The sequence below is a fragment of the Pteropus vampyrus genome, unplaced genomic scaffold, assembly GCF_000151845.1.
Source record: "Pteropus vampyrus isolate Shadow unplaced genomic scaffold, Pvam_2.0 Scaffold60, whole genome shotgun sequence".
NCBI classification, from domain to species: domain Eukaryota; kingdom Metazoa; phylum Chordata; class Mammalia; order Chiroptera; family Pteropodidae; genus Pteropus; species Pteropus vampyrus.
The window spans coordinates 1597511-1610081 of record NW_011888841.1 but is presented as its reverse complement, the minus strand read 5'-3'; the positions used below and the strand labels follow the sequence as shown (position 1 = coordinate 1610081).

At 40.6% G+C, this 12571-nt stretch overlaps 1 protein-coding gene across 8 annotated transcripts in view; it reads right to left on the bottom strand.

The window, feature by feature from the left end:
* Positions 1-12571, bottom strand: part of ENAH (ENAH, actin regulator) — a 110038-nt gene that overhangs the window by 11028 nt on the left and 86439 nt on the right. For 4 of the 8 annotated variants that reach the window (XM_023531006.1, XM_023531004.1, XM_023531003.1 and 1 more), the window contains 8 exons: positions 11647-11927; positions 9663-9773; positions 7370-7674; positions 6327-6472; positions 6086-6143; positions 5240-5288; positions 2826-2892; positions 6-68 (listed from right to left, as the gene is read on the bottom strand). In XM_023531006.1, coding sequence (XP_023386774.1) covers positions 6-68; positions 2826-2892; positions 5240-5288; positions 6086-6143; positions 6327-6472; positions 7370-7674; positions 9663-9773; positions 11647-11927 — 1080 coding nt within the window. The remainder of the gene's footprint in view (positions 1-5; positions 69-2825; positions 2893-5239; positions 5289-6085; positions 6144-6326; positions 6473-7369; positions 7675-9662; positions 9774-11646; positions 11928-12571) is intronic. The other 4 variants (XM_023531008.1, XM_011360843.2, XM_023531009.1 and 1 more) reach the window with 3 other exon arrangements.

The following is a 12571-nucleotide window of genomic DNA, read 5'->3' as shown; positions in this document are numbered from 1 at the left end:
GATACCTGTGTAATGAATCATAGGACCTGTTGTCAAAAACAATCTGATTTTTCCTTGGAGAATCCCGTCTATGAAGGGGAAAAGCCATTTAAAGGGTATACGATAGAACTTTTAAAAATAACTCTCATTATGTTATTGTTTATAGGTTTTTAGTCATAGCCAACAAAAAAAAAATGAGAACTAAAGGAGTCCATTAACCTTAAAATAATTGGTTTTCTTTTTCAATAAAAAAGGCATTTGAAGACTAATTCTAGTTATGTGAGGATATTCTTTACTTCAATAGAGAATTTTAAAAATCATTACTTTTATAGACGGTGGTCATAGTAAAACCTACCTACACAAAGATTCAATAAGTATCAAAGACACTTTGTACAAGACAAAGACATTTATATGAGAGTGAATACAAAGCTATACTCGCAAATAAAAAGCATAAAAACCCATTGTGGCCTGAAGTATACAAAACTAACTCTTCTCAGGAGGCATGTAAAGAACATTTTTCTATCTTGAATACAATATCTGTAAGCTCTTAATATAAACCATAGGAAGAATTCACAAACTTTCCAATGTTACATGCCAGGCAGTTTAAAGCATTTTTAACTACAACATTCTTGCTTTTACTCTATCTGACTTCTTCACTTAATATAGCATAATGCACTATCTCATGTATATTACAGGATATTACTCCATCTTGCCACTAACATAATTTTGACGTAGATATTCAGAAGAAAAATGGACACTTTCGCTACCCATTTCGAGTGTGCAAGCGTGAGGCACACTTAAGTAAGAACACAAAGTGGCCAATGTACTTGTTTTCGGAAGGAACGGGGAGATAGCTTAGAAAGAAAAGCAATACAGTTCTTAGCCTTTTAAACATATTTTTTAAATCATTTATGGTTTTAAAGTGTTTGTAGTGAAATTTCGGGACATGTATGACTCACATCAGTGACTGAATCAAATCTATCAAAATGTATATGAGTGATTAGGAAATAATCGGACATTTCAGAATTCTTATTTGGGGAAGAGAGAAGAAAACTATTTATCAGAATCAGAACATGGTTACAATGCACTACTGGATAAGAAGAACCAATATTTGACTAATCTATATAAAAATTCTTTTAAAATGGTGACCTTTAGAACACTTACTAACCTTCCTTTAGACGTCTGAAAAATCTTTCAAAGAGAATTTTTTCCTTCACTAAATGAACCCAAACGCATCAAGGAACATATTCCATCTGAAGAGCCTCATCCATGTCCCTTCTAAGGTACATGTGGCTTTTGCCAGGGACTGGGTTTGGCTGCAGGCAAGCCCACTACGGAACCCTATCAATGAGGGGAGGACACACAGTCGAGGCAAAGAGGAGAAAGAATCTTTCCCATCACAATTTACGCCTTCAAAGGACAAATGGTATATCCCAGTCTGTTCTCAGACATGTGCTTGATAAATCAAGCTTCGTGATGTGCTACTGAAGAAAATCTGTAACAACTACTAGAGATGCATTAGCAGGCCACGTCAGTTAGGTGTCTGAGAGACATTTGAAAGGTGCCATTTTACACTCTACTGAAAAAATGCAGTCACCAAAAGCAAGCCCTGCATCTTCCTCTAAAATCAATACATCCATCTTTCAGTCATTTAGAAACTAAAAGCGTCTATATGTTCCAAAAGGCCCAATTTTTTTGTGGAGCTTAAATCATGTCCTCATTAAACACAAATTTAGATTTAGGCTAATACAGATTTGTGATAATATAAGGTAAATCCTTTTATTTTTCTTTATAAAGTTTCTATAACTAAAGTTTGCTTCTTATGAGGCAAAAATAGGGCAAACAGCTCAAAAAAAGGCAAAAACTTATTAGTCTCTAGGAAAAACATGTTTCATTTCTGAGAAAAAAATGAGTCCTTTAAACTGCCTTATAAACCAAAAAAAAGTTTCACCCCTGTTCAAGGCCTGTGACGTAAATTTAGTTATGATAATAAAGTATGCCCAGCTAAGACTTACTGAATTTCCTTGACCATCGCCAGATGACCACTTGTAGAAACATAACTTAACTAGTCTTTTTCCTGGACATTATTTTTTCTAACTCGATTATAATTACAGATTTCAACTGAAAGGGCAATAAATCTTTTCTATCTTATGAATTAAAAATTTTAGGTTTTATTTTGCTCTTAAATACTGCAGTTTTTCCTCTCCAGCTGCTTTTCACTTTAAAACATAAAGTTTCTTTTACAAATTACATTTACAAAATACAAGATGTCTTGGGTCTAATGGTAAAATTTCAATATATTACGTAATATTGTTCAGGGTTAAATTTCTTGAGAGGAAAACCAGTATTGGGGTTACGCACGAAAATGACCTGGTTCTTAGAAAAAAACGGGAAAGTATTCAGGGTGAAGCAGCAAGTTTTTGCAAATTTCTTTCCAACTATTCAGAGGGAAAAAAATGTGTCTGTATAGAGAATTCAATTAACTGTGGCAGAATGTTAGTAAGTGTTGTATTTAGGTGACGGATATGTGGGTGTTCGCACTGTACTGTTTTCTTTAAACTTTTCTGAGGTTTTGAGTTTTTCAAAATAAAAAAATTGGGAGGAATAAAAGCCATCTTAAAATTTCAGACAGCCCGGCCGATGATAATCAGCAGAGGGCAGAAAGCAGACAAGCACTAGCGAACACGCAATAGGGCTCAGAGGCTGTCCACGCGCGGAGGATCACAGGTGTTTTATTTGCTCCACTGCACATTTTCAAATCGATTATTCCAGTTTTTCTACAGTAAAAATGTAGATGTCAATTTCTTTTCAGATACGACTGTAACACTCAGAAAGAATACTGATACCTGGAAATAACAGGTGACTTGCTGCCATTCATTGTATTTGTTCTTTCCCAAGGTTTTCTTGTTGGTTCTTTAAAAATAAAGAACATAAGTTATTAAATAGCCTATATGCTCCCAAAGTTATTGTAAAACAAACAAAACATTAAATACCATTATACAGGTTTATATAGTATTATAAATTAAAAAAAAAAAACAAAACTCAATTTGGAACTTTAATTAAAATCTATAAGGATTCTAATTTGTGTAATTTCAGACCTTAAAATAAGAAGTTAATAAGCGACTATGACAAGTTTCCCTCAGATATACTTAGATTTTTAAATATAATACTATAATTCTATACACCAGACGGAACGATGTTTCTCTAATAAAGATAGGATAATCAAATAAGAGTAGGATTTTTTAAATTAGTTTGAATGAAATAGCATAAATTGTTTTAAAGAGATAGCATAAATTTATTAGAATGGGACAGTTTAAAATATACTATTTTAAACTACTTTTAGTGCTAATTGTAAAACAAATAAAAAGCAGAATCTTTAATGTGTTTGTAACCTTTGAAATTTAATCTAAAATCAAATAGTCCTCTTGGGGAAAAAAATTCAAACAGCTCAAAATAAATTTCAGGATCATGTAAGTCTACCGTACTTTCTTGATTCTCAAAGAAACCAATTCTTGCGACTTAGAAGATAATTCCAGTTATATAAATAAGTTCACTCTAAGCTCGTACTACAGAAGACATTACGCAGTGACTCACTGAGCAGTCTACTGTGCTTTAAATTGCTTTTCTCCTGGGCTAACTCACTGACTCATCACTGGCCTCACTAGATGACTGGGTGAAATCGGAGTGGAATCTTGTCATGGAAGAAAGTGTTCAGGTCACATGGGAATTAATTAAATCTATGTCTGAGCTGTGATCTCGCTGCAGGTTTAGTAGGAAATTGTGCTCCGAGTTCCAATGCAGCCCTTCGACTGGCTTCTTACTTAGGCAGCAGCCTGTCCTCTCTTCCAACTACGCATATGCAAAACTAAACCCAAACTCTCTCCTGAAACGCCACTTTTGTTCTGGATTTCTGCTGCATTCACTCGTCCAGGTGTGAAACCTTAAAAGTCACCATTCATCTTTTAAAATCTAAAGCCAACCAGTCATCGATTTCTCTCGTTTTAATTATACTTTGTTATTCCTTCTTCTGTATTCTAACGGCTAAGACATTCTGTCACCGACCACCACAGAGCTGACCCGGGGACATCAATAATCGAGTGAAGAGGTCCAGGATGAAGAGAATCAGAAACACATCTAAGAGACACCTGCTAGAGCAGGCGAAGAGTTCCGAGTCCTGAACGAAACTGAAGGACGACTGGACAGGCAGAGGAATGGTCATCAGGACGTTGTCGCCGAAACAGAGGCAGGTGGAGAGCTGAGGAAATGTGCTCAGGTGTAGCGAGTGCTAGTGTTTAACAGCTGGCTGAGGTTCCTTCTCCATCAGCAGAGCCGTCTCTCAACCTTAAAAGGGCTCCTCTCGTTCTGAGGACAAGCAGTGCGGTTCAGCTCTGCAGGCAGGGAGGCTGCTGCCTGAGATGCTCCAGGTCGATGTCCGGAGGAAGCACGGAGGCTGGGCTACCTGCATCAGGTCTTTGGATGCACACGGTTCCTTACTGGTACGAGCTCCCCATCTCGGTCACTTTCTCCGGCACACTGCTCACAGATGCCATTTTAATGTTCCTACGGCCGGGTCAGTTGGTTGTCAGCTCACTGCTTGCAGGATCAGGACTAAACTCCTGATCTTTTCGTGAAAAGCTTTCAGCATTTTGGTCCTAACTCACTTTTCCAACCTCCTTCCTCAATATTCCTCAAAAAGAATTCTCCATTCTAGTCAAGCGAGGCAACTGCTTCCTGGGTCTCCAGCTCCCTATCTGTGCTCAGGGATTCCCACCTCTGGAAATATCACGTGGCCCTCCCTCTGCTTTCAGCCAAACTAAACGGTCTTCAAGGCACAACAGACAATGCTAACGAACACACTCACTTAATCTTTACCTTTAAGAATCAATTATTTAAAAAAATACTTTCACTTGATAATGTATTTTTCCTTCTTTTAGTGAGTAACCTCAAACCATTAACAATAACACACATGGAACGTGTAAAAATTATGATTTTCGAAGGAAGAGTCATCAGATAAAAAACACTCTAGGTTTTAATGGCTTTCTCAATATCAGAAAGAAATTAACCACTGCTTCTGAGCTAACAAAAGGCAGAGGAAAAAAAGCCAGTGCTCTCAAGTGTGAACAAAAAACTTGAACATTTTAGTGACCAAGCAGTCACTTGATCCAAACAGGGAATTTTTAACCAGAGAATTTTAACAGGGAATTTTATTCACATTTAGAGTAGGTTTGCAAAAGTCAAAGTATTTCTCTCTCGAACTTACCAGGTGTAGTTGTTGAAGAGGCCTTAGAAATTACAGGCTCTGAATCTTCCTAAATACAGAGACGCATGTTACTAATATCACATCCGGCAGAAACCTGTCGCACGTGTATTTAGTGTTTTATACTTCCACTTCCGGCATTCTTTCTGCCATTTCCCACGTTCTCCTTCGTCAGTCTTTTCTCCCTTCGATTTCAGATCCCTTTCCTTTCTCATCTTCCTAGCACCTCCCCTTCCTGTATCCTCACAGCTCCTGTCCTCATTGTTCTAAGAAATGCACTGGCCAACGGTACGAGGCCAGGCAGGAGAGACAGACTTGAGGAACGCCATCAAAGAAGGCCAAGTGTAGCAGGAAAAACAATCTTATTATTTATTAAACACCAACATATGAAACAGATACATCAGAGTTTGCCCAACTGAACTGGAGAGGCTGCACAGCTGAGAATCACAGGGCGCACCCCACCCTCGCCCCCGGGAAACATGCGAAAACCGCTGATTTAGTCTTATTCCTTCATTGTACGTGCAAGGAAACAGACCCCAAGAGGAAAAAACAAAAACTAAACACTAGTAGAAGGTCATTCGCTCCCTGCATGGCGGGCTCAGTACAGAAGTACACTCTCCAGGCGTGCACTCCCGTGCTCCCCCATGTCCATGTATTCAACCTACTTCACTAAGAATGTCACATTTATAAAAATGCTCAAAACAAGCTATTTTGAATACCTGAAGAGTAAAAAGTAAGAAATTGCAAGTTCATATTAAGTTCAAACTAATCTTTGCCACGATTTCCTGAATAAGCTATGCTTGAATTTCACCTTTTCAGGTCCAGCACGCTACACCTTTATTAACTTACATTTTTGTCCTCTTTTTGTTCTGTTTCTATTGTTGATCCCTTTTCAGCAATTCTTCTCCTACGAAGAAGGTAAATTGGATTTTTTTAAAAAGATGACCAAACTCTTAGTATAAAAACTACTCCAAAAGGAAAGAAATGCATCTAATTAAATTATATTCAGAATAAAAGTAACAGAACAGGTTGTTATAACTCTGAACAGGGTGTTCAATTCTGAGCAGAATTGACGTAACTTCTCACTCACCTCCTGGCCAGCAGGGCACTCATTTCTTCCATTAAACCACTGCCCCCTAAAGGAAGGGGTCCATTTCCACGACCTGTGTCTGTTTTGGATGAGGTTGAATTCACACCAGTGGCATTCCCCCCACCTGGGAAGGGGGCATCCTCCATCTTAATGAGAACACACACATAATAAACTCCAAGGTTAGACTATATGCAAGTCAAAACAGAAGGATATAGCAGCATTAATTTCAATAAAAACATGTATTTTTTAAATCTTAAGAACCGATAAGGTGAATAGCACTGACTTTATGTATCAAAGGAAGTATTATCAAAACTAATATCACCAATAATGGAAAAAACTGTCATATGTCCCCTTGTGTGATATATTGAAAAGGACATATTACTTTGGTGGTAAAAAAAAAACAACGTATAACCTGCCCCCGAAATGCATAACTCTAATGTTGAGGAAACATGAGATGAACCAAACTGAAGGATGAGCTACAAAAAATTGTTTTATAGTCTTCAAAAATGTCACTGTAATGAAAGACTGAGGAATTGTTACAGATTAAGCCGTAGATATTACGACTACATGATAATGGGTCATCTTAGACTAGAAAAAAACATAAAAAACATGACTGGACAATAGATGAAATTTGAACAGATTTAAAGATTATAGCATTCTATCGATTAGATTTCCTGATTCTGATGGTTACACTGCGGTCGTGTGAGTGAGCGTACGGAAGGAAGCACACAGGGAAATAGGGGCATGGTGTCTCTCTCTCGGCTGAGACAAAAACAGAAAGTGTGCGTGTACGTGTGTTTATGCCGAAGAGAACAGATACAGGGAAAGAGGAATAAAGGAAACTGGTAACATGTTAACTGGTGCGTCTGACCGATGGGTTCACAAAAACTGCATTATTCTTGCAATTTTTCCATAATTTTTTAAAATCGATGAAGATAATAACATAGGGTTCAAAAAATTAGAATACAATAAATTTAGTATTTTATACATTGAGAAAGAACAAGACATACATAAAAAATACAGAAATTTGGAAATGCGTTTACCCGTGACACTTTCCTAAGTTTCGCTCCAGCAATTGCAGCTGCCAGTCCAGTTAATGGGCGATTGTCGTCTGACATGGATCCCGCAAAAAATCCAGATGCAGGGAGGGGAGGAGCGGGAGGCGGGGGAGGAGGGGGGGGTGCTTGGTTCGGAAGCGGGGGTGGGGGAGGAGGTGGCGGAGGCCCTGAGGATGGCAGTGGAGGAGGTGGAGGGGGTCCTGGGGGAGGAGGAAGTGAGGCTAAAGCCTGGGCAGGACCCGGTGGCAGTGGAGGAGGGGGCGGAGGTGCAGGCGGTCCCAAGACGATGCCTGAGAAAGAAATGTCAAAGGAGACCGTCAGCGACAGAGCTAACCGACACTGCCTTACCTGGAACGGTACCCAGGATGCCATCCCAAATAAGACCGAGGACTCACACATTTACTGCATACTAATGCGTTCGACATATTAGAATGTTTAAAGTCTACATTGGTATTAAAAAGATACTAAAATGTAAAGCCAAAGTGTGGAACTACTTACTTCAATGTCAGGCTTTATCGATAGAACTGTGCCAACAGATCATCTAATCAGAATTTCTTTTTTTGTTTGTGGGGATTTAGTAAATAAAATAAATGCTTATAAAACTTGGAAGAGAGGTAACATCCCTGAAAAAAACAAAATAGTGTATATGACCCAAAACAATCTGTGAACCAATAAAGTGGCGGGACCGAGAACGTGAGGAAAGGTGGGTCCCAGGCTTCAAAATCTTAAATTATTCCACATCTAGTTCCAATGTGTAGCGAAATCAAGAATCGCTGAAGTAAAGAAACCTCAATTTACTAGTACAAAGTAAATCCTCAACATAACTATCAGAAATCATTAAATGAAATAAAAGTGAATTCTTTTAGCCTAGAAGACAGGCGTAAGAGAAAAACGTCCAACTCTTTTAAGATCACAAAAGAAGTGAAAGAGACCTTACTTAACATCGGAAAACTGAACTAGTAGGTACTTCCTTCCTTAAGGCTTAAAAAGGGCTGTTTGGGAACAAATGAAATGCTATTCGCACACTGGGCAGTCCGTCTTTTGAAACTGCTAACTCTGAGGAGTTGCACAAGCTGAGACCATCAACTGCTTGAAGACGAGTACAAAGTAATGAGCTGTCCGTCTGCCGGGGGTTACCGGGGCTCTCAGGACAGGGTGGGGGGCCGCTTGACCCTACTGGGCTAACTGCAGCTCTCCTGTCCAGCATCACTGTCATGATGACACTCAAACTAGAATTTTGACTTGTGTTTATGCAAATCTGGTAAGTCAACAAGAAAAATGTATATACGGCCACAACAAGCTTTATTACTTTACTTTGAGAACTAAGATTTTTAAAAAGAGGTATGTTTAAATCTGACTATAACACTGTTTCTTTGTAAGTACAAATCTGTTGTCATAGTCTTTCCTGTTAATTCTCCCTAAAAAGAAAGAAAGAAAGAAGAAAGAAGGCGGAGGAGTTGTTGAGCATCTTATTTACGGAGCCAGGTCCCTCTCTACCTACAAATAAATAACCACACTTAGAGTACGTCCTCCCTTCCCTGTCACCAGGGCGGCAGGGTTCAGGCATGGGGGTGGGATGGCAGGGGTAGGGAACAACTGTAGGAGATGCCAGTCTCCCTCAATCGTCCCTTTGGCCTGCTGCTCCTTATAATTCTGGACCATGGAACTGGTTTGGCACAGCTACCAAGCCTGCCATCCACTCCACCTGCTCCTGCAAAGTCAGGGGCTCCAAAGGGTTTCAGGGGGCACCCAGCCCTGGAAATCCAATATGGAGAGCCAAACATAGGAAAGGCCCAAATGAAACAGGGCCCCCGAGGAGAACTGTTGCACAGGAAACTCCGGGATTATGTATGTAACGACTACAACTGGGCCCTAAACACATTTCTAAGTTTTCTGGAAATTCAAGGAAGACAAGTTGGAACATACAGTGATTGTACAGGTCAAATGTGTCAAGTAATGTTTTCCTACTGAAATTTAAAAGAAACGTATCAAGGAGGCCCTTAAATATTGCAATGCACCTCCAAATACGATACTGCCGAAGATCCCAAAATCTAGTTCCATATGCAAATTCCTCAAATTGCTCCTCCAAACGTAATGAATCCGACAGACAAGAAAAGCACACTTATTTTCTAATGTTTTAAATTACAAAAAAAGAAGAAAAAAAACGGGACCATGGCATAAAGATGTCCGGCTCTCAAAACCACCCTCCCCACTCTTCCGGCCGACCGAAGCGGTCATTGCTACGACGAGCTGTTAGTGGCGACGACGGAAGCCTTACCCGGCGGGGCTGGCGTCTCGGCCGGCTGAGAGGCTGCCTGCAAGCCTGGCTCAGAAGCAGAGGAGTCTCCCAGCACAGAGTTTAGAGGAGTCTCCACAGCGGCGGGGGCAGCTGCAGAGGGAGAAGGGAGAACACTAGGCTTGGATGAGGGAGTTGAGGCAACAGGGGCGCCTGGAGGAGGAGAAGCTCGAGATCCACAGTGTGACAGTGGTGCCAGGGGCGGCGGCGGAGGCGGCGGCGGCGGCGGAGCTGGCCCTGAGGTAGGCGGCGGAGACACTGGGTATGGGACAGAGTCAGGCAGCCCGTTGGGTGCGGTTGGTGATGGAGGCATTTGGGGCACAGGAGAAGAAACGCAAACGGGGAGGACAGGCCTCGGACCAGTAGCCTTGCCTGGGGGGCTGCTAATCATTACTGGAGGAGATGGAGGGAGGGGCGAGACACTGGACGTGGACCAGGCCCCGGGCTTCGCAGCTGGAGGCTGACAAGAGGGAGCGTTCACAGGAGAAGAAGGCCGAGAGTTTCTGTTCAGAGGACGAGGAACTGGAGCGTAATGAGGAAGAACGGGGTGGAAGGCTGACCCTAAGGAGGTGGCAAAACGTGTCGCTGAGTGTCGAAGTGGTGGTGTAGGGGGTGTGGAAGGAGGTGGCAAAGCGGTCACTACGGTATAGTCAGGAGTGGCATCTGACACTGGAGCTGAGATGACTTTAGCATATGATGGAGGAGGTGCTGAAGGAGGCTGGCAACTGGCATACTCCGGAAGTGGAGCACTATACGGGGAGCTGTCGGAAGATGGAGCTGGACAGAGGTGGAAAGCGGCAGCAAAAGACAGGATAAAAAAGGAGAGAGAAAAAGGGAGCTAGTAAAGCCACAAAACCAGCATAGACAAAATGTATAAATGTAGACTACAGTTAGTACAGAGAATCAGGCACATGTGCAAATAACTGACTTCACCCGAGAACGTTGTAACTCATAAATGCATTTTGAGACCCAGAAGAGGATGAAATAAGTTTTCTTTTCAGCTAATAAGCAGGTTGATCAAATAAATTGATTAGCTTATCCTTTACCAAAAAAAGGTAGCACCTGTAGTCTTAAATTTTCATTATTTAGTCCACTAAAAAAACATTAAGGTTATACAAATGGGTCTACAAACAGAAGTTCAATTGTTTTTTAAAACAAAAACAGCAAAACTGGCAAACAATTGTGATAAAGGGCTAGGAACCCCCTATTCAATGCTTACTTGTAGAAAAGTTTTGTTTTGTTGGCTATAACCCCAGAAAATAATTAGGAAGTTAAAAACAAGCCAATCAACCGATATTTAATCAACCCACATTGAGATACTTCACATGGGCCACATGGCATTAAAAAAAATTCTTAAATCTTACAATGTATGTTAATTTTAATGAATGTCAAAAGGCCTCAAATGCTGTCATATCTAAACCTTTAGGTTTTTGAATAAATTCCATCTGATTTAGTAACTATCAGTAATTTTCTGCAATACTAAAAAACAAACATTGGAATAACTAGTCAGTTTTAGAGAAGATATTTTAAACTTGTTTTTAATTCCTCTTTCAAAAACTTAGGAACGCAATCAAGCAAATGACTTGCTGAACGGTACTAGGATAGTACAGTATGCAAGACAATTTAAGATATCTCAGCAGGGAAATATAGTCAAATTTCCTCCAATATAACAAATTTCCCATAAAAACATACTTATACTTGGTAGACAATTTCTAGGGAGCTAGAAGAATTAGAATGCCAGAATAAGAGTTTCCAAGAGCTTTCTTTAAGTCTCCGAGCAATAAAAGCAATAGAGAGAAATAAGAAAATGTTGAAGTAGCAATTGCCGCATATTTTAATCGTTCCCTATCGTACTGCTTAATCCCAAGCATCTCAAGTGTGAAATATTCTAACCCACGGCTCCGCCAAACTTCGCCCACCATCCGAGCCCAGCTACTCAGGGCCGCGGCATGACGCGCGAACTTACCGGCGTTGGACATCCTCCGCTCTCGCTCCCATTCCAGCTGCTCCCTTTCCAGCTGCTCCTGCCGCTCGCGCTCCTGCCGCTCTCGGTCGAGCCTCTCCAGTCGCTCCCGCTCCTGCCTCTCCCGCTCCAGGCGGTCCAGGCGGTCCTGCCGTTCCCGTTCCTGTCTGTCCCTCTCCAGCTGCTCCTGTTCCAGGCGCTCCCGCTCCAGCCTCTCCCTCTCCAGCCTCTCCCGCTCCAGTCTTTCCCTCTCCAGCTCCTTCTGTCGCTGCTCTTGGAGTTGCCTGAAATTAAAAGAAAAAAAAAAAAATTAAAAATATGCATCCATGGCTACTCATTATGAAAAACGTATTCCTACGTACACTTCATTTCCGGTTCAATTACAAAAGCGGTGCAGAGCGTATGACTGACGTCTCCCTCCACGTGAAGAAAGGCTGCTTCGGACAGAGATGACTTATCGGTTTCATATCAATGAAAATACTTTCTCTTCATAGGACCATATTTGGCTTCAACATTACACTGTCTCATTTTATTCTGTATTTTTCATGAATAAAGTGTTGCGAATAAATGGATTTTCCAAATAACTGAACTTACCACTTTAATGACCAAGGTATTATTTAATCACTTAATAAAAAATTCTAACCTGTAAATTCCTTTCTAAAATACGACATCAAATATTCATTGTACAAGTAACGCATTATCGTTCTAGAAAATACAATGGGGGCGGGGGTGGCGGTTCAGAGGAATGGCTCAATGAAAGTTTCCTGAATGAAAAAAAAACATAAGAAAAAAATAAACTTTAAATCATCTGAAGTCTCATATCCAAAGGTAACTATAATTAACATTTGGCATTCAAACTTCCAGACTTCTCCTGTGTAAAAATATACATATAAACTTTAAAAATAAAAGAGTAGCCCCCTACCGCTCT